The 22,448-nt window shown below is 45.1% G+C and overlaps 1 protein-coding gene across 1 annotated transcript in view; it reads left to right on the forward strand.

The window, feature by feature from the left end:
* Nucleotides 1–9,952: 9,952 nt before the first annotated feature.
* Nucleotides 9,953–22,448, forward strand: part of LOC118396269 (genetic suppressor element 1-like) — a 34,361-nt gene continuing 21,865 nt past the window's right edge. The window contains 3 exon segments of the mRNA XM_052465911.1: nucleotides 9,953–10,112; nucleotides 11,049–11,225; nucleotides 11,816–12,018. Coding sequence (XP_052321871.1) covers nucleotides 11,084–11,225; nucleotides 11,816–12,018 — 345 coding nt within the window. The 5' untranslated portion in view covers nucleotides 9,953–10,112; nucleotides 11,049–11,083.

Genomic DNA, 22,448 nt, shown 5'->3' on the forward strand with positions numbered 1-22,448 from the left:
CTCATTTATGAACGTTGCGTAAAAGTAGCATAGCCTTGTGCAAATGGGGGGTATATGATGACGCTCTTATTCCTAACAAAAAGGTAGATAAATATAATACCAAGAGGCAATAATTTGCCGTTAGTGAGAACAGCGAAAATCGATTTATTTTATATTTGCATTCAAACAATATTTGAAATAATAATATTAGTATTTAATTTCCTTGATAATCGCAGAATAAATTCCTCACCTTTTCCGTCTGTGATTGTTTCATAATGGAGAAATAGCCTATAGGCCTACAAGTGAGGATAGGCTACCGTTCGTCCCGTCTCTCACTTAATAATTAGATTGCTGACAAACTGCCCATGGAAAGGTTTTAATCTGTTATCTTCCCTCAATGGGAGACTCCAGGAACAGTCATATCACAACTCTAGAACTTCCCTTCACCCTTCATTGCTCTCTTCTTCCCTGGTTTATGGTTAATCTGGGTTAATTGCTCAAGGGCACATGAAAAGATTTTTCACCTAGTCGGTTCAGGGATTCAAACCTGCAACCTTTTGGTTACTGACCCAACACTCTTAACCTATCTAGTCCTTTCCAGATCAGTGTTCAAAACAGAAGATAAACTTGTCAGGGAAAGAGGATGAGGAAAGGATGCGATTCAAAACTATTAGGACACAGCCTCCTGTTCTGATGATTGGCCAGATATCCATGCAGGTCCCTTGTGGGCCATGTTTTACTAGCTTTCTATCCTCCCCTCCCTCACTTTCTTTCCCCCCGCTCTCTCTCTCTTTCTCTCTCTCTCAATTCAATTTCAATTTAAGGGCTTTATTGACATGGGAAACAAAGCAAGTGAAGTAGATAATAAACAAAAGTGAAATAAACAATACAAAATTAACAGTAAACATTACACTCACATAAGTAAAAAAATAAATAAAGACATTTCAAATGTTATATTATGTCTTTATACAGTGTTGTAACAATGTGCAAATAGTTAACCTTTTCACATGTACCAACACACGGGTGTGATCATTCTACAGTGGTCCCTGTAGCGTACGCTCCAACCGGTGTGATCATTCTACAGTGGTCCCTGTAGCGTACGCTCCAACCGGTGTGATCATTCTACAGTGGTCCCTGTAGCGTACGCTCCAACCGGTGTGATCATTCTACAGTGGTCCCTGTAGCGTACGCTCCAACCGGTGTGATCATTCTACAGTGGTCCCTGTAGCGTACGCTCCAACCGGTGTGATCATTCTACAGTGGTCCCTGTAGCGTATGCTCCAACCGGTGTGATCATTCTACAGTGGTCCCTGTAGCGTACGCTCCAACCGGTGTGATCATTCTACAGTGGTCCCTGTAGCGTACGCTCCAACCGGTGTGATCATTCTACAGTGGTCCCTGTAGCGTACGCTCCAACCGGTGTGATCATTCTACAGTGGTCCCTGTAGCGTACGCCCGGTGATCCAACCGGTGTGATCATTCTACAGTGGTCCCTGTAGCGTACGCTCCAACCGGTGTGATCATTCTACAGTGGTCCCTGTAGCGTACGCTCCAACCGGTGTGATCATTCTACAGTGGTCCCTGTAGCGTACGCTCCAACCGGTGTGATCATTCTACAGTGGTCCCTGTAGCGTACGCTCCAACCGGTGTGATTATTCTACAGTGGTCCCTGTAGCGTACGCTCCAACCGGTGTGATCATTCTACAGTGGTCCCTGTAGCGTACGCTCCAACCGGTGTGATCATTCTACAGTGGTCCCTGTAGCGTACGCTCCAACCGGTGTGATCATTCTACAGTGGTCCCTGTAGCGTACGCTCCAACCGGTGTGATCATTCTACAGTGGTCCCTGTAGCGTACGCTCAAACCGGTGTGATCATTCTACAGTGGTCCCTGTAGCGTACGCTCCAACCGGTGTGATCATTCTACAGTGGTCCCTGTAGCGTACGCTCCAACCGGTGTGATCATTCTACAGTGGTCCCTGTAGCGTACGCTCCAACCGGTGTGATCATTCTACAGTGGTCCCTGTAGCGTACGCTCCAACCGGTGTGATCATTCTACAGTGGTCCCTGTAGCGTACGCTCCAACCGGTGTGATCATTCTACAGTGATCCCTGTAGCGTATGCTCCAACCGGTGTGAGTAGAACGCTTATTTAGAACGGCCAGTTTCGATTGACACAACAGTCAGCGTTTGAGCTGGCCACACTGTTTTCAGAAACTATTTACACAAACACAGTCCTTACAAAGTTATGTCCAGAAAGTGAGCAGTTTATTTTTGGATGCAATGTTCAGATATTCACAGAAGTATCTACAGCAACACAATCATCCAAACCGGAAAAAAATAGGCTACATTTGTCCGAGCGCTAACTGAGGAAAGATTGAAGTAACACAAGTGGTCATATTTGTAGAACTCTTGCTGACAAACTACAATATGAATTAGCTAATAGAAATTACTATTTAGAATTCATCACATCACGGGTAATAATTGAGTAAAACACTCTCTAGAAATCAAAAGTAATCTGACTATGGGTAGTTTCAGCATGCTGCCATGCTTTCCCCCCCTCACAGAAACCAAAGATAATAAGAGGAGACAAGATGAGTTTGGTCTGTTTATAGTATGGAGGGGGGGGTGTTGTCCACCATCGTTCACATCCCACCATTCATTTCCGGAAGTCCTCAAAAAATTATTGAACCCTAACTCACCTCATTTTGTTATAACATCTTTGGTCCAACAGGCGATTACGTGAAACCCAGATTGCATTGTATGTCAACAAACATGGCTACACATAGCTGGAATTAGCTTAGCTCATCATAATCAGTACAACCTTCAAAAAAGTATTTTACACACATAATATGTGCCCATTATAATCTATGCAGGAATCGGAATGCATGATTTGTCACCGGTAATTGAAAACATGTGAATAAAACAGTAAATATATAAATAATTACCATACAAAACATTTTCTGATAGTGATTTATTGAAATAAATTACGCGTGCCGGCAGTCAATTACGTAACCTCTCACTCCCACTCTGAGCCATTCAGTGTGTTGTTAATGTATGTAGCTAATGAGCTAAACTGTAGAATTAGCAATGTCTTTTAAAAGGAGACAACTCACAAATGTGGAAATTCTGGAGATTTCTGAGTATGAAAGTCAGGAATCAGATTCTGACAGTGAGGAGCTGCCCCCCAACCTTGTAGCCATTGAGAACCCTGAATTTGAGGATCCCTTGTCCACTGAGGAAGTACCAGGTCACATGAAGATGCTGGTGGTGATGGAGGCAGACGGACAGTGGATGAAGTACAGGAGCACCACACCCATCGGCGCCCATCCACTGGGGGGTCGTTCTGCTGCAGACAATCCCCTACGCCTCACTGCGTAGCATTTTCCCTGCAAAGTCCCTCAAACTGCTGTTCAAGGTAGTTGCACACAGAGGCACTGCAAAGTCTGCCTGTCTGGCACCAGGAGAAGTAAGCAGAGGAAGTTGACAAAATACATGTGTTTAGCATGGGATACACCTCTATGTATTTCACCATGCTTTGGGGAGTATTATATGCTCAAGCACTATTGACCACATCTGCAGCAATTAGTGACTGACTGACCTGACAGGTGACTTGACAGGTGACCTGCCATGATACTATGCCTTTAGAGGTGGGGGTGGAAATGCAGTTGTTGTTCAGTCACTGCATGGATATTAAATATTAGTTATGCGTATTCAGTTTTTTCCCCCTCTAGTAAAACAAGATGTTGTTGAACTAACCACCAATACAGAAATAATATAGACGACTATTACATATTGGCCTGTGATTTCTTGCTGTGTTTTCATCCAGTATAATTCTAGCCTAAAATGACACAACAAATCTAACTGCCTGTAGCTCAAGCCCTGAAGAAAGGATATGCGTACTCTTGGTACCATTTGAAAGGAAACACATTGAAATTTGTGGAAATGTGAATTGAATGTAGGAGAATATATCACAATATATCTGATAGAAGAAAATACAAGAAAAAAACAACCAGTCTTTTTCTACGGCCATCTTTGAAATGCAAGAGAAAAGTCCCAGTTCTAGCCATCACTCTGGGTGTAATTCCAATGGTGTCCACAAGATGGCAGCAGTGAATGTGCAAAGTTTCAGACAGATAACTTATGAGCTTTCTCTATGACATTTAGTGTGAAGCTATCTAGCTAGCTTTGTTTGAACTCGATTAGTGCTGATGTGACAAAGATACAGTCGATCAAATGAAGACCGGCTGCGTCATTGTCGTACCATGAAGGCATCGCTCTCTGACCAAATATGGTGTCCTATAGGATATACTACACCCCTAATGATATAGTGAAGTCTGGTTACGTTCTAGGATCTCTGAGGAATAGATATGAACGTGATTTGACCGGTTGAAACAACGTTTAGGGTTCGATTTTCACAAATTCCTTTCTTTGCAAATTGAACGAGTGGAAATACAAAATCGATCGTGCATGCTATATGGACCTTTTTAGGATATGAAAAATGATTTTATCTAACAAATTGACACCTCATGTTATTTCTGGGGCCCTTTGGATGATAAATCAGAGCAAGATTTCAGGTTGTAAGTACACATTTCACTCAGAGGTGAATTTATCAAACCTATCATGGTGAATAAAGTGTTTTGTTGTTAGGAGCTCTCCTCAAACAATAGCATGGCGTTTTTTTGCAGTAATAGCTACTGTAAATTGGACAATGCAGTTATATTAACAAGAATTTAAGCTTTCAGCCGATATAAGACACTTATATGTACCAAAATTAGTTGTTTCTCTAAAATCTGCAGATTCATCTCTCTGTAGGTGATGGCTTTGTTATGGAAGGTTTGTGAATCGCTTCCTTTTAGGTGGTTGTAGAATTTAATGTCTCTTTTCTGAATTTTGTTAATTAGCGGGTATCAACCTAATTCTGCTCTTCGTGCATTATTTTGTGTTTTACGTTGTACACAGAGGATATTTTTGCATAATTCTGCATGCATTCTCAATTTGGTGTTTGTCCCATTTTGTGAATTCTTGGTTGTTGAATAAATCGAACTTAATATGTTTCTCTAAATGTACATATTTTATGTGAGGATAACCAAAGATAGAGAACATTGAGTGATTGAACTAATTAGAATTATTTTAATCTCCTTACACTTCCTATCTTATCACATGGCTCTGTTTTTAGTGCGTTGTGGGTAAATTCAACATTTTAAAACTTTGTGATTGTTTTACACAAAGTTGCATGTTTGAAGATAGAAAAGAATACTTCTAAATAGTAGTATTAATCAGTTTGTTGTGCCATGGGGCATAATGGATCATGTTGAAAGGATATATCCAAAATGATCATCAATGATGAGACGACCCATTGACACATTTCCAACTTTTAATGCCCGCTGTAAAACCTCTACTCTGACCGCCAAAATGGTCAGATACATAAATTAATGAAAATACACCAGAAGAAGTGATCTAGACAGGATTTGAAACACCAAAATAGTGTTTTCAACCTTTTCTGTTCGGGCTCCCAGTCCCTGGCAAGAAGTTGCACAACACTTGATTAAGTGGTGTTACAACATACCGTGTCACGTTTCAAAACATCTCAGGATGACGTGTTTCCATACTCCAGCAAAGTTAAGGTTTAGTCTCCTTTGTGTTGGTAGCAGCTCAGTTGCCACTAGTTTTGCTGTTACAAAACACTTCATTTTAACATTTACATTTACATTTAAGTCATTTAGCAGACGCTCTTATCCAGAGCGACTTACAAATTGGTGCATTCACCTTATGACATCCAGTGGAACAGTCACTTTACAATAGTGCATCTAAATCTTAAACGGGGGGGTGAGAAGGATTACTTATCCTATCCTAGGTATTCCTTAAAGAGGTGGGGTTTCAGGTGTCTCCGGAACGTGGTGATTGACTCCGCTGTCCTGGCGTCGTGAGGGAGTTTGTTCCACCATTGGGGGGCCAGAGCAGCGAACAGTTTTGACTGGGCTGAGCGGGAACTGTACTTCCTCAGTGGTAGGGAGGGGAGCAGGCCAGAGGTGGATGAACGCAGTGCCCTTGTTTGGGTGTAGGGCCTGATCAGAGCCTGGAGGTACTGAGGTGCCGTTCCCCTCACAGCTCCGTAGGCAAGCACCATGGTCTTGTAGCGGATGCGAGCTTCAACTGGAAGCCAGTGGAGAGAGCGGAGGAGCGGGGTGACGTGAGAGAACTTGGGAAGGTTGAACACCAGACGGGCTGCGGCGTTCTGGATGAGTTGTAGGGTTTAATGGCACAGGCAGGGAGCCCAGCCAACAGCGAGTTGCAGTAATCCAGACGGGAGATGACAAGTGCCTGGATTAGGACCTGCGCCGCTTCCTGTGTGAGGCAGGGTCGTACTCTGCGGATGTTGTAGAGCATGAACCTACAGGAACGGGCCACCGCCTTGATGTTAGTTGAGAACGACAGGGTGTTGTCCAGGATCACGCCAAGGTTCTTAGCGCTCTGGGAGGAGGACACAATGGAGTTGTCAACCGTGATGGCGAGATCATGGAACGGGCAGTCCTTCCCGGGAGGAAGAGCAGCTCCGTCTTGCCGAGGTTCAGCTTGAGGTGGTGATCCGTCATCCACACTGATATGTCTGCCAGACATGCAGAGATGCGATTCGCCACCTGGTCATCAGAAGGGGGAAAGGAGAAGATTAATTGTGTGTCGTCTGCATAGCAATGATAGGAGAGACCATGTGAGGTTATGACAGAGCCAAGTGACTTGGTGTATAGCGAGAATAGGAGAGGGCCTAGAACAGAGCCCTGGGGGACACCAGTGGTGAGAGCGCGTGGTGAGGAGACAGATTCTCGCCATGCCACCTGGTAGGAGCGACCTGTCAGGTAGGACGCAATCCAAGCGTGGGCCGCGCCGGAGATGCCCAACTCGGAGAGGGTGGAGAGGAGGATCTGATGGTTCACAGTATCGAAGGCAGCCGATAGGTCTAGAAGGATGAGAGCAGAGGAGAGAGAGTTAGCTTTAGCGGTGCGGAGCGCCTCCGTGATACAGAGAAGAGCAGTCTCAGTTGAATGACTAGTCTTGAAACCTGACTGATTTGGATCAACAGTGCACATATCGGTGGGGGGTTTAAATAGAGGGTGGCAGGTAGTCTACCACTTCCATTTTAGTAGTCACTCTTATCAAGAGTGACTTTCAGCAGTGAATGCATACATTTTCCCTTTACTGGTCCCCCATGGGAATCAAACCCACAACCCTAGCATTGTAGCACTATGCTCTACCAACTGAGCCATACAGTATTCAAACTAGGTCGCTGGTACCTCAGCTGACAAGGTGAAGTATCTGTTGATGTGCCTTTGACCCTCATTGTCTCCAGGGGCACCGTACTACTACGTCTGACAATGAAGAAAGCCCAGTACTGCCAGAACTTCGATGGTTTACCTAATAAATGATTTGGACTTTATACATGGAGTGTGCCACTCTCTTTGTTTTTAAAGCTTCCAGTTTATTCACCGTTATTCAGCACCTCTACACTAAATCATTTTCTCTGGGTGTGTGCCAGCTCATTCTTTTTATATGACCTTGTAAAACAACACATTTCACTGCACCTACAGTATCTTGTATATGTGACAATAAAACATAAATATATGTTTTTATGTTTGCACTCTATGTTTAGTTATCCACTAGTATATCGTTTTTGCTAACATGCTACTGTAGATGTACTAAACCCTACATTTCCTCAGCTGCTCAGCGTTGAAGATGCTAGCTGGCAGTGTTGTCCCTGGAGATGAGATGATTAGGGCCATACGTTGTGTGATAAATGATACACAAATACTGAGTCAGCAGGTAGTGTGTGTGTGCATTTGCGTACGTGTGCGTTTGCGTGCCTGCGTGTGTGCGCTTAAGATGTCAGTGTAACTGACATCATTATGTTATGTGATTGTGGGGCTGTTAACTCAACATATTAAAATTCCCCATGCACACACACGCACACATTGTACTGAATGATGTTATAGACATGTTTACAAGGGTTGTAAATGTGTTTGGCTCAGAATCTACTCTCTAAGTCAGTGGAACATAAAATACTCTGCCAGCTACTGTATAACACTGACATGGAGGGAGGAGGGAGATGTGTTTACACAGGAGGGAGATGTGTTTACAGAGGAGGGAGATGTGTTTACAGAGGAGGGAGATGTGTTTACACAGGAGGGACATGTGTTAACAGAGGAGGGAGATGTGTTTACAGAGGAGGGAGATGTGTTTATAGAGGAGGGAGATGTGTTAAAAGAGGAGGGAGATGTGTTTACAGAGGAGGGAGATGTGTTTATAGAGGAGGGAGATGTGTTTACAGAGGAGGGAGATGTGTTTACAGAGGAGGGAGATGTGTTTACAGAGGAGGGAGATGTGTTTACAGAGGAGGGAGAGGAGGGAGATGTGTTTACACAGGAGGGAGATGTGTTTACAGAGGAGGGAGATGTGTTTACAGAGGAGGGAGATGTGTTTACAGAGGAGGGAGATGTGTTTATAGAGGAGGGAGATGTGTTTACAGAGGAGGGAGCTGTGTTTACAGAGGAGGGAGATGTGTTTACAGAGGAGGGAGATGTGTTTATAGAGGAGGGAGATGTGTTTATTGAGGAGGGAGATGTGTTTATAGAGGAGGGAGATGTGTTTACAGAGGAGGGAGATGTGTTTATAGAGGAGGGAGATGTGTTTACAGAGGAGGGAGATGTGTTTATAGAGGAGGGAGATGTGTTTATAGAGGAGGGAGATGTGTTTACAGAGGAGGGAGATGTGTTTACAGAGGAGGGAGATGTGTTTATAGAGGAGGGAGATGTGTTTACAGAGGAGGGAGCTGTGTTTACGGAGGAGGGAGATGTGTTTATAGAGGAGGGAGATGTGTTTATAGAGGAGGGAGATGTGTTTACAGAGGAGGGAGATGTGTTTACAGAGGAGGGAGATGTGTTTACAGAGGAGGGAGATGTGTTTATAGAGGAGGGAGATGTGTTTATAGAGGAGGGAGATGTGTTTATAGAGGAGGGATATGTGTTTATAGAGGAGGGAGATGTGTTTATAGAGGAGGGAGATGTGTTTATAGAGGAGGGATATGTGTTTATAGAGGAGGGAGATGTGTTTATAGAGGAGGGAGATGTGTTTACAGAGGAGGGAGTTGTGTTTATAGAGGAGGGAGATGTGTTTACAGAGGAGGGAGATGTGTTTACAGAGGAGGGAGCTGTGTTTACGGAGGAGGGAGATGTGTTTACGCTCTGTGTTTGTGTGTGTGTGTGTGTTCCATTCTCTTCCGTGGTGTAATGACAGGGCAGGAAATAACACACATGTACACTGTAATTGCTTGTTCTCCAATCCTAATGACACACACACGCACACACATTCACACACACGTGTACACACACACACACACGCACACACACACATACGCATACACACAAACACAAATACAGAAATACACACACACACTTCAGCTTTTATGAGCTGAGAGGGCAGAGCAGGTGCCACACAGTGTGTGTGTGAGAGACAGAGAGCTGAGTTGTTTCTTGTTTATACCGTATGTGTCTAAAGTGCTGGGCTGTCATGTTGTCCACTCTAAACACTTCACCGTCCCTCGTCAGCCCCTGTCCCCCTGGCCACGCATAGACTCGGGTGATAGGTCACTGTCAGGGCCCCTGCAGCAGACAGGGCTGATGGGTGGAGACAGAGTGATGGATGAAGTTTACCTCTCCTCCTCCCTCCATCCTCCTCCTCCTGAGGGGGTAAGAATGAGGGGGAGGAGAGAGGGAGAAGAGGGGAGTGGAGGTATGAGAGGGACGGGGTAGACAGAAAGGGGGAGTAGGTGAAAGGGGGAGAGAAAGCGAGAGTAGGAGGGGTATAGAGAGGATAGAGATAGAGAGGAGAGGAAGAAAGATAAGGGAGGGGGACAGAATGAGGGAATCACGTGACAGTGTAGCAGCTGCACAACTGAGAGGGCTGTTCCTGGAGGAGAGAGAGAACGAGAGAGAGTGTGAAAGAACAAGAGAGAGTGGGGCGAGGGAGAAGAAATGAGAGGGAGAGAGAGGGAACGTGAAGAGGAGTGAGCGAGTGTGAAAGGGAAAAAGAGCGTGAGGGAGAGAGAAAAGATAATGCAAGCAGGAAGAACACGGAGCCAGCCGGTGAGTGTGTTTGTTTGTTGTATGGCAGTTTGTATGTGTGCATGGTGTGTGCATGTGTGTGTGGTGAGCATGTGTATCAGTGTGTATGTGTTTGTATGAGAGAAAAAGAGACACTGAGTGAGAGAGAGAAAGATAAATGAGCCAAAGAGAACATGGAAGGGAAATATGTGTGTTAGAGTGTGCATGTTTGTTTTGCTAAATAAGCATGTGAGTGAAACAGAAATAAACAGAGAGAGAGGAGGGTAAAGGAGGGGGATAGGAGAGAGATAGAAGAGGGTACAGGAGGGAGAGAGAGAGAGGAGAGAGGATATGACGATGTCTCAACAAACAGGCAGCCGTAAGGATCAGAGCCTTTGCTGTGTGTGTGTGTGTGTGTGTGTGTGTGTGTGTGTGTGTGTGTGTGTGTGTGTGTGTGTGTGTGTGTGTGTGTGTGTGTGTGTGTGTGTGTGTGTGTGTGTGTGTGTGTGTGTGTGTGCCTAGGTGGGGGTGGGGCAGTATATAGCTGTATGTGGGTCACTGGGAGGGCAGTGGGGGAACACAAATTATGTTAGAATTGTGCGTGTGTGTGTGTTTGTTAGAATTTGTGTGTGTGTGTGTGTGTGTGTCATGGCTCTGACAGACTAACCCGACCTCTGACCTGATACTTCACCTCAGTGTCTGCTCTTTCCCCCTCTCAGAGCTAACACACACACACACACACACACACACACACACACACACACACACACACACACACACACACACACACACACACACACACACACACACACACACACACACACAGCCTCTCAGTAGCTCCCTCGCTTTCTCTTTCCCACACAAACATTGCTGTATTACGATAGAGAAGAAATATTCTTCTCCCTTTCCTTTCTTTCACTACCCTCCTGTCCCTCATTTAACTTTTTGTCCACCCTTCCATCCTCTCTATCTCTCCAGGTATGAGCCATTAGTCAAAGTTCCGGTCATTAGGAATGATCTCCACGCCAACTCGCACCACGGCCACGGTCAGCCCTCTCACCCCACTAGCCAATGGGAGTGTGGCTGCTCAGTCTGCTCACTCTGGATTCGCTGCCGCCCTCCGTCAATTGGCCAAACAGGCTGAAGATCCCAGAGGTGAGCACTGTGACCCCGCCTCTCTCGTCTTACCTCAGGAAATCAATAACATATATTCTATTCACACCCAAAATCCATCCATCATCTACAGTCTCCTCCCTCCTACCCGCTCACGCTTCCCCTCTTTCCTTTACATCGATCTGACATCAGATTCATGTCCAACCATGCTGCTATTGTGAGTTTGTGTGTGTGTGTGTGTGCATGTGTAGGTGTGTGTTTGTGTGTTAGCTCCTAATGGAGGTAATTACCCACAATTACACTCTCCCTCTCTTTCCTTCTCTCTCACTGCTTCTCACTGTATCTCTCACACTCTCTCCTTATACTCTCTCCCTTATACTATCCCACTCTCCTCCATTTGTTTTTCAGGCATCACTCTACCCTGCCATCTCGCTCCACCCTCATTCCTCTCGGATGAGCCCCATTAGCTGCTTTTGTGTGTTTTGATTAGTGTTACTTCTCGTTTTTACAGTAATGGCTTTCTGATGGCCTTTCTACCTTGCTATTCCTCTCTCTTTCTTTCTCGTGCGCTCTCTATCTATTCAACTCTCTCTGTCGCTCTCTCTTGTTCTATCCATCCATCCCTCCCCTAGGTTCTTCTCCCAGTAGTGAGTCTTCAGTCTCCTCTCCAGCCACCTGTCTCAGTAATTCAGTCACCACTCCTAAGAGGGGGTTGTCAGGGCCACTCCAGACCTCAAGTGGGGTAGACTGCCTTCCCTCCACCCCTCCTGGAGTCACCATCGCCTCAACTCACAGCAAGACCAGCAACATTATCTGGATAGGAGAAGGGCACCAGGTAAGAAGAAACGGTCCTTTATTTGAAGTGTATCTTATGAAGGCTTTATAAAGCACTGCATAGATGCTTCACACATAATCTATAACTGTATATCATGCTCTATAGAGATTCATAATGTGGCAGAACTGTGTGACATAACCATCCATTTAGTTGTTCACATTTATTGATCCTTTATAAAGAATCAAATACGTTTATAGATGATTTGTCACCCATTTATGTGTTTTGTATTTGTTTTTATTATGGATCCCCATTAGGTGCTTCCAAGGCAGCAGCTACTCTTCCTCTGGTCCAGCAAAATTAAGGCAGTTTATAAAATTTTTAAAAAAACATTACAATACATTCACAGATTTCACATATGTCTGTTCTGGACTTGGGGACTGTGAAAAGACTTCCGGTGGCATGACTTGTGGGGTCTGCATGGGTCCGAGCTGTGCACCAGTAGTTCAATGAGACAGCGCAGTGTAATTCAACATGAAAATACCTCTCATAAATACAAGTAATGATGAAGTCAATCTCTCCTCCACTTTGAGCCAGGAGAGATTGATATGCATATTATTAATATTAGCTCTCTGTGTATATCCAAGGGCCAGCCGTGCTGCCATGTTCTGAGCCAATTGCAAGTACTTTTTTTGTGGCAACTGACCACATTACTGAACAGTATTCCAGGTGCGACAAAACTAGGGCCTGTAGGACCTGCCTTGCTGATAGTGCTGTTAAGAAGGGAGAGGAGCTTTGTTATGGACAGACTTCTCCCCATTTTAGCTACTGTTGTATCAATATGTTTTGACCATGACAGTTTACAATCTAGTGTTACTCCAAGCAGTTTAGTCACCTCAACTTGCTCAATTTCCACATTATTCATTACACAATTTAGTTGAGGTTTAGGGTTTAGTGAAGGATTTGTCCCAAATACAATGCTTTAAGTTTTGGAAATATTTAGGACCAACTTATTCCTTGCCACCCACTCTGAAACTAACTGCAGCTCTTTAAGTGTTGCAGTCATTTCAGTCACTGTATTTGCTGACGTGTATAATGTTGAGTCATCCACATGCATAGACACACGGGCTTTAAAATAACATCAAATTGACCATAAATACAGTGTAGACGTTGTTAATGTTGTAAATGACTTGTAGCTGGAAACGGCAGATTTTTTATGGAATATCTACATCGGCATACAGAGGCCCATTATCAGCAACCATCACTCCTGTGTTCCAATGGCACGTTGTGTTGGAGATAATTGCAAAAGGGTTTTCTAATGATCAATTATGCTTTTAAAATGATAAACTTGGATTATCTAACACAACGTGCCATTGGAACATCATTTTCCTTTTGGGGTTTTGTGGGATCTTGTTTTCTCTGTAGTTTATTTTGCCTAACAGATCTGTGCACTTTCGTTTTTGTCGTTGTCATTTTTGCCTTTGGTGTCATCAATAAAAAGAACGATGTACGCCTACCACGCTGCACCTTGGTCCGGTCATCCCACAAACGAGAGCCTTGGCGCACCAATCCCTTTAGCGGGATCATTTTCGTCAACATCCGCTGAATTGCAGAGCGCCAAATCAAAAATAAATGACTAAAAATATTTAATTTTCATGAAATCACAAGTGCAATATACCAAAACACAGCTTAGCTTGTTGTTAATCCACCTGGCGTGTCAGATTTCAAAAAAGCTTTACAGCGAAAGCAAATCAAGCGTTTATGTGAGCACAGCTCTCTCAGCAGACAAAACATTACAAACAGCTAGCAGCAAAGTAGATTGGTCACGAAAGTGAGAAAAGCAATAAAATGAATCGCTAACCTTTGATGATCTTCAATTGTTTGCACTCACGAGACTCCCAGTTACACAATAAATGTTTGTTTTGTTCGATAAAGATTATTTTTACATTAAAAAAACTCCATTTGGTTGGCGTGCAGGTAACGACTGGCAGACAAAAATTCCAAATAGAATCCGTAAAGTTCGTAGAAACATGTCAAAGTTTTTTATAATCAATCCTTAGGTTCTTTTTACAATACATAATCGATAATATTTCAACCGGACGGTAGCTTTTTCAATAGGAGAGAGAGAGAGAAAAGGTCTGCTCCAAGCTGCTCGCACATGCAAAACTCTGGGGACACACAGCTATCCACTGACGCGATGTGATCATTCTCGCTCATTTTTCAGAATAAAAGCCTGAAACTATGTCTAAAGAGTGTTCACACCATGTGGAAGCCATAGGGAAATGAATCTGGTTGATATCCCTTTAAATGGAGGGTAGGCATGCAATGGAACAGAGAGGTTTCAAACAGCACTTCCTGGTTGGATTTTCCTCAGGTTTTCGCCTGCAATATCAGTTCTGTTGTACCCACAAACAACATTTTGACAGTTTTGGAAACTTTAGAGTGTTTTCTATCCAAATCTGACAATTGTATGCATATTCTAGCTTCTGGGCCTGAGAAATAGGCCGTTTCATTTGGGCACATTTTTCATCCAAACACTGCCCCCTAGTCTCAAGAGGTTAACAATCCCGGGCAACGCTGGGCCATTTGTGCACCGCCCTATCGGACTCCCAATCACGGCCGGTTGTGATACAGCCTCGATTCGAACCACGGTTTCTGTAGTGACACCTCAAGCACTGAGATGCAGTGCCTTAGACCACAAAGCCACTCGGGAGCTCGCTATGATTGATAATGACAACATCTGCACTGATGTCTAACTGAACAGCCCCCACAATCTTTTTATGAATGAGCCATCTGATTCAATGAATGATGGAGCTTGTGTTGGCCTTTTTTCCCAAAATGTAATTGAAGGTGCTCCAAAGCTTTTCACGATCATTCTTTGTCATTTATATTTGTTTCATAGTGTAGTTTCTTCTTCTTTTTATTCAGTTTAGTCACGTTTTCTCAATTTGCAATACAGACTTATTTGCCATCCCTTTTGCCTCCTTCCTCTTAACCATACAATTCCTCTTCAATCCACAGGGATTTAACAGTTTTTACAGTCATGTTCTTAATGGATGCTTGCTTATTAGTAACTGGGATAAACAATTTCATAAATGTGTCAAGTGCCACGTCTGTTTGCTCCTCATTACACACCACAGACCAACACTTTATTTACATCAACAATTACTACAAAACGTCTTGTATGACCTCTCATACACTATATTAGGCCCAGCCTTTGCTACTTTGGTTTTCCTAGATATGGCTACTACATTGTGATCATGTCACGCCTTGGTCATTGTAGTTTGTGTTTTCGTTATATATTTGGTCAGGCCAGGGTGTGACATGGGTTTATGTTATTGTATTTTCGCATTGGGGTTTGTAGCATTTGGGATCGCGGCTGATTAGGGGTGTTGTATAGGCTTGGCTGCCTGAGGTGGTTCTCAATCAGAGTCAGGTGATTCTCGTTGTCTCTGATTGGGAACCGTATTTAGGTAGCCTGGTTTCGCTTTGTATTTCGTGGGTGATTGTTCCTGTCTCTGTGTAGTTTCACCAGATAGGCTGTAATTAGGTTTCACGTTCCGTTTGTTGTTTTTGTATTGAGTTATTTCATGTATCGTTCCATTTTCCTTCATTAAAGATCATGAGTAACAACCACGCTGCATTTCGGTCCGACTCTCTTTCGACAAACGAAGAACGACGTTACAGAATCACCCACCACACACGGACCGAGTGGCGTGGTTACAGGCAGCGATAGCAGGAGCAGAGAAAGGAGGACGTTATGGACAGCAATGGCATGGAGTATACAACGTGGGAAGAAATAGACAGGTGGGCGGTCGACGCAGAGAGAGCAGAGGCAGCCGGAGATAGGAGCCGACGATACGAGGGAACACGGTTGGCAAGGAAGCCAAAAAAGCAGCCCAAAAAAAATATTGGGGGGGGGGCTTAATGGGAGTATGGCTATGCCAGGTAGGAGACCTGCGCAAGCTCCCTGTGCTTACCGGTGGGCTAGAGAGACCGGGCAGACACCGTGTTATGCTATGGAGCGCACGGTGTTTCCAGTGCGGGTGCATAGCCCGGTGCGGTTCATACCAGCCCTTCGTATTGGCCGGGCTAGAGTGGGCATCGAGCCAGGTAAGCTTGGGCAGACTCGGTGCTCAAGAGCTCCAGTGCGCCTGCACGGTCCGGTCTATCCAGAGCCACCCCCACACACCAGTCCTCCGGTAGCAGCTCCCCGCACCAGGCTTCCTGTGCGTGTCCTCAATCCTGTAGCACCAGTTCCAGCACCACGCACCAGGCCTTCTGTGCGCCTCGCCTGTTCAGCACAGCCAGAGCCTTCCTTCCCTCCTGCGCTGTCGGAGTCTCCCGCCTGTTCAGCTCTGTCAGAGCCTTCCTCCTCTACAGCACTGCCGGAGCCTCCTGCCTGTTCGGAGCAGCCTGAGCTGTCAGTCTGCATGGAGCAGCCTGAGCTGCCAGTCTGCAGGGAGCTGTCAGTCTGCAAGGTGCTGTCAGTCTGCATGAAGCAGCCAGAGCTGTCAGTCTGTATGAAGCAGCCAGAGCTGTCAGTCTGCATAAAGCAGCCAGAGCTGCCAGTCTGCAAGGAGCTGCTAGTCTGCAAGGAGCTGCCAGTCTGCAAGGTGCTGCCAGCCTGCATGGAGCAGTCAGAGCTGTCAGCCTGCATGGAGCAGTCAGAGCTGTCAGCCTGCATGGAGCAGTCAGAGCTGTCAGCCTGCATGGAGCAGTCAGAGCTGTCAGCCTGCATGGAGCAGTCAGAGCTGCCAGCCTGCATGGAGCAGTCAGAGCTGTCAGCCTGCATGGAGCAGTCAGAGCTGTCAGCCTGCATGGAGCAGTCAGGGCTGTCAGTCTGCATAAAGCAGCCAGAGCTGTCAGTCTGCATAAAGCAGCCAGAGCTGTCAGCCTGCATGGAGCAGTCAAAGATGTCAGTCTGTTCAAAGCTGTCAGTCTGCATGAAGCAGCCAGAGCTGTCAGTCTGCAAGGAGCTGTCAGCCTGCATGGAGCTGCCAGAGCTGTCAGTCTGCAAGGAGCTGTCAGTCTGCATAGAGCAGCTAGATCCGCCAGTCAGCCATGATCTTCTAGATCTGCCAGTCAACCAGTCTCTTCCAGATCTGCCAGTCAACCAGTCTCTTCCAGATCTGCCAGTCAACCAGTCTCTTCCAGATCTGCCAGTCAACCAGTCTCTTCCAGATCTGCTAGTCAACCAGAATCTTCCAGATCCGCCAGCCAGCCAGGATCTACCGGAGCCTACTACCTGCCTGAGCTTCATCTCAGTACTGGGCTTCCTCTCAGTACTGGGCTTCCTCTCAGTACTGGGCTTTCTCTCAGTACTGGGCTTCCCCTCAGTACTGGGCTTCCCCTCAGTCCCGAGCTGCCCCTCAGTCCCGAGCTGCCCCTCAGTCCCGAGCTGCCCCTCAGCCCCGAGCTTCCCCTCAGTCCCGAGCTGCCCCTCAGTCCCGAGCTGTCCCTCAGTCACGAGATGCCCCTCAGTCACGAGCTGCTCCTCAGTTCTGTGGGGTTCTGGGTGAGGACTATTAGGCCATGGTCGGCGGCGAGGGTGGATTATCCCAGGACGCGAAGGGGAGGAACTAGGACATTAATGGAGTGGGGTCCACGTCCCGAGCCGGAACCGCCACCATGGACAGACGCCCACCCGGAACCCTCCCTATGGTTTTGAGGTGCGTCCGGGAGTCCGCACCTTAGGGGGGGGGGTTCTGTCACGCCTTGGTCATTGTAGTTTGTGTTTTCGTTATATATTTGGTCAGGCCAGGGTGTGACATGGGTTTATGTTATTGTATTTTCGTATTGGGGTTTGTAGTATTTGGGATCGCGGCTGATTAGGGGTGTTGTATAGGCTTGGCTGCCTGAGGCGGTTCTCAATCAGAGTCAGGTGATTCTCGTTGTCTCTGATTGGGAACCATATTTAGGTAGCCTGGTTTCGCTTGGTATTTCGTGGGTGATTGTTCCAGTCTCTGTGTAGTTTCACCAGATAGGCTGTAATTAGGTTTCACGTTCCGTTTGTTGTTTTTGTATTGAGTTATTTCATGTATCGTTCCGTTTTCATTAAAGATCATGAGTAACAATCACGCTGCATTTCGGTCCGACTCTCTTTCGACAAACGAAGAACGACGTTACAGATCACTACATCCTATGGATCTGGATACTGCTTTCAAGCTAATTTCTGCAGCATTAGTAAAGATGTGATCAATACATGTTGATGATTTAATTCCTGTTCTGTTTGTAGCTACCCTGGTAGGTTGACTGAGGTTGCAGGCACTGGTTACAGTTTGCAGCTTTTTCTTGAGTGGGCAGCTTGATAAAAGCCAGTCAATATTTAAATCACCCAGAAAATATACCTCTCTGTTGATATCACATACATTATCAAGCATTTCACACATGTTATCCAGATACTGACTGTTAGCAATTGGTGGTCTATAGCAGCTTCCCAACAGAAAGAGCTTTAGGTGAGGCAGATGAAACTGTAACCATATTGCTTCAACGGTATTGTGGCTCTGAATATAAACAGCAACACCTCCACCGTTGGCATTTCTATATTTTCTGTAAATGTTATAACCTTGTATTGCTACCACTGTATCATCAAAGGTATTATCTAAGTGAGTTTCAGAGTCAGAATATGAATGTCATCTGTTACTAGCAAATGATTGATTTCAGGAACCTTGTTTCTTAAGCTACATATGTTAACATGGGCTATTTTTAGCACTTTTCTTCTGGGATGCTTGCTTGTTTTCATTGCTTTACTGGGAAGCTTAGCAGAAGTAGATATGCTCATGTTATGTATGTTAGTGCAGTTTGAGCTGCACACAGTGGACTTGCTCCTAGGGCACACCGCCTCAGTGCTAACAGTATAAATCTGGTTCATAGGCACATGATTGCGGCATACAATATCTGTAGGATCAGTAGAGGCGTTCAGGGCAGTTAACGGGACATAAATTAGGTTACTTATATTGTTTCTACCAACACCCCTGGTGTAATGTACAATTGCTGAAGCATTATGACAACTCTGTGTCACAATGGTAGTGATTAGCTGAGCTGGGCTTGAGTCATTGATAAGTCATTGTCTCAATGCAGCCTTATAATGCTGTGACAGGATCCAGGAACCCAAATGACTTGAGTGGATCCCATTCTCCTTATAAAACGTGTTTTGTTTCCAAAAGGTATCGACATTGTCAACAAAAGTTACACGTTGAGCTGCAATAATCAAGTGACATCCTTTGACTCTGCTATCAGATAGGGGAGCTCCAGTCAACACTGGCCAGTGGGATAACGACAAGGCGGAGATGCATCCAGCCACCGGCGGAGAAAATGTAAACATTCTACTCTGAGTGTTCCCCAGTTTCTTACATAGGCTGGTGACCTGTGTGATTAAGGAATCCACCTCAAGACTATGATCCTGGGCAAGCAAACAATTGCCACATTGGAACGCTGAGTGATCCGGTTTGTTCCAAAACAAAGCGGAGTAGATACAGCTCTGGAACTGTTCATGTATTTCTCCAGACAAAGAGGGCACCATTGCAAAACTCATCTGGTACCAACTTCGTTCGCTTGATGGCTAGAAGCTTAACGTCTCAGTCAAGCAGGCTTCAACCTGTCTGTTAAGCGGGATACCGGTATAAGAAATAGCGGTCCTAGCTGTTAAAAGCTAACCGTGTCGCGGAATCCACACAAAAACAAGTTCGGTATTTGTATTTAATGAATAGCGGTTTTGTTTTAATAAAAATGAGTGTTTCCAGGATACAGTGTTCCGCTGCACACTTTATGTAGTGCTTATGGAGCCTATATGAATGCTTAATGAAGCCTTCATAAGATGCACTTAAAATAATGTGGGAGAGAGAGAGAGAGTGAGTCACCCAGTGGACCCATACTGGAAAGAAAAGTGGTAGCTGTAAACACTGTCTCCTATGATGTTGTGTGTGCAGTATGCTGTGAATAGTGAGCTTTGTGTGCATTTTCTTGTGTCCCTTGTGTCCCAAGAGCCCTGTGTGTATTTGTGTTTGTATTTAAGATGGAGTGAGGAACTAGGCCCTCTAAACAATCCAGGGGTTAGCCCCCCGAGCAGCCTTTCTCCTCCTCACAAAGAGCAGTCTGTCTGGCTCGGCCTCCTACCCTAGGGTTCCTATTCAGAGAGGGGGTAGTGGAAGAGAGAAATAGAGAGCAAGGAGAGAGAGGGTTAAAAGAGAGGAAGAGGAAGGAAGAGGCGGGGAAATGGACAGAGTGTGGTAGAGAGAGAGAAAGAGAGAGGGGGGGGTATAATCAGAGGTAGTTGAACTGAGTGAAAAAGAAAGGGGGACAGGGGATAGAGGAAAGTAAGTATGAAGGAAGTTAAAGTGGAACTGACAGCATTTTAGCAACATTAGATCTTTGTAAAAATCTGTTCATATACATCCCCAGGAATAATATTTGTATTTTTTAAAACATTTTCTGACAAGCGAGCACTTAGATATGGTCATTTCCACATTTTCTAAATTCTTAGTATATGTAATTTCCAAACATTCTAAGGCAGCTGTGAACATTCCAAACATTCTAAGGCAGCTGTGAACATTCCAAACATTCTAAGGCATCTAGCCATATAGAGTGGTTAAAGCCTGTCGTTCTGCCCCTGAACAGGCAGTTAACCCACTGTTCCTAGGCCGTCATTGAAAATAAGAATTTGTTCTTAACTGACTTGCCTAGTTAAATAAAGGTAAAATTAAAAATAAATTTAAAAAATAACATTCTTAAAATATAGTGGTGATCGCAACTGACCTAAGACAGGGACTTTTTACTAGGATTAAATGTCAGGAATGGTGAAAAAACTGAGTTTAAATGTATTTGGCTAAGGTGTATGTAAACTTCTGACTTCAACTGTATCTAGCAGGTATTGCAAGTTCATAAATTCCTCAGTTATTCTGCACTCTCAGACGAGAGTGCTCTGAAATCGGAGTAGATAGCCAGAGTGAATTTGCAAATGCAAGAGATATGCTAACTGGATAACAGTCATTCAAGTTCTTGCTAACTAACCAAATGACACCTGCATCTCTAGCTGTCTATAGCCACCGAAAAACAATATGAGGGGAAAAAGTCAGTCACTCACCCACTCCTACAATGACATGACATGACGTCCTCCTAGCAGCTACCTATCTGGCTAACATGAGGCTCAGTGTTTTTAGCTTGCAACATAATTAGATATGCTAGTCTATTAGCCATGTTATGACTGACTTGTGATCATTGCTCTTGCTAGTCTGATTGTATTGACATTCCCAGCATTAGTTACATTCTTCAGTTTTTGTCCAACGTATTGAGTCATTGAAACTGAAACAGTGCATCCTGAATGGAGGCAGCAGACAGTGTATCAGGCCAGCTGTGATTTACAACCTGATAACAATATGTTTTGGACTACCAAGAAATGTCGTCCCTCCGATGAGAAATGGGGACAAGGTCTTCCAGCTGACTCATGCACCAATTCATGTTTTTACTATGACCAGAGAAAGTGAAATATTCATAGATATTAAAAATACACAAGCTGCTAATAACACAAGCTTATGGGAACACTTTGCTATAGTAATTCATTGCAGCTGCGGTGCTGGTTGTAGTGTGAGTGGAAGGAGGGAGAACATACATTTTATGGCTTATTAAAGTGTTGAATGAAGGGTTGACAGTGCTGAACAACAACTTAATCATGAACTTCCTCATAAAAACAGCATCTCTTTGCTGTATTCATTGAGTCTCTCTAGTCATGGTTTTAAACGTTTAGAAATCTCACAGTATCAACTTTGCTGTGCGTTCCAATTTTTTTTACACCAATGTTTGGTGATCGACTAGGAATGACTTGGATTGCGATCGACCAGTTGGTGACCACTGCTTAACAATCACAGCTTAAGCCTAGTCATTAGCACTGGGAGCTAATATGTCCTCAGCAAGGTTACTCATGTGTGGGTGTAGTTTGGTAGAGTGAGTGAGTGTGTGGTTGTTTATACTTGATGGGGAGAGAGGTAGACAGCAGAGAAAGATGAAGGGGGTAGTAGAGGAGGAGTTTTAGGGGTTGCCTCCTGCCCTGATGTTAACTTGCTCTGACATATCAGAAGCACTTCTCCACCCGGGTGGGCTTTTAGCTTGCAGCTGAGAGGTCATCTCCCCTCCCTTTCATCTATTTCATCCTCATCCTCCCTCTCTCTTACTCTCCCCCCTCCCTCCTTCCCCCCGCTCCATTTCCCCTCTCCTTCTTCCACTTTCCACTACCTTCCCCATCTCCCCTGTCCCCCTCTCCCTCCCACCCCCTCTCGCTCCGCCCCCTCTCCCTTTGCGCCCCTCTTCCTCCGTTCCCCCCTGTCTTCGTCACCCTCTCCCTCCACTCTCCTCACCCTCTGCCCCCCACTTCCTCCGTTCCCCTCTCCCTCCATTCCCTTCTCCTTTGTCCCCCACTCCCTCCGTTCCTCTCTCCCTCCATTCCCTTCTCCCTTGTCCCCCACTCCCTCTGTTCCCCTCTCCCTCCATTCCCTTCT

Source organism: Oncorhynchus keta, chromosome 17 (assembly GCF_023373465.1).
Source record: "Oncorhynchus keta strain PuntledgeMale-10-30-2019 chromosome 17, Oket_V2, whole genome shotgun sequence".
NCBI classification, from domain to species: Eukaryota; Metazoa; Chordata; class Actinopteri; order Salmoniformes; family Salmonidae; genus Oncorhynchus; species Oncorhynchus keta.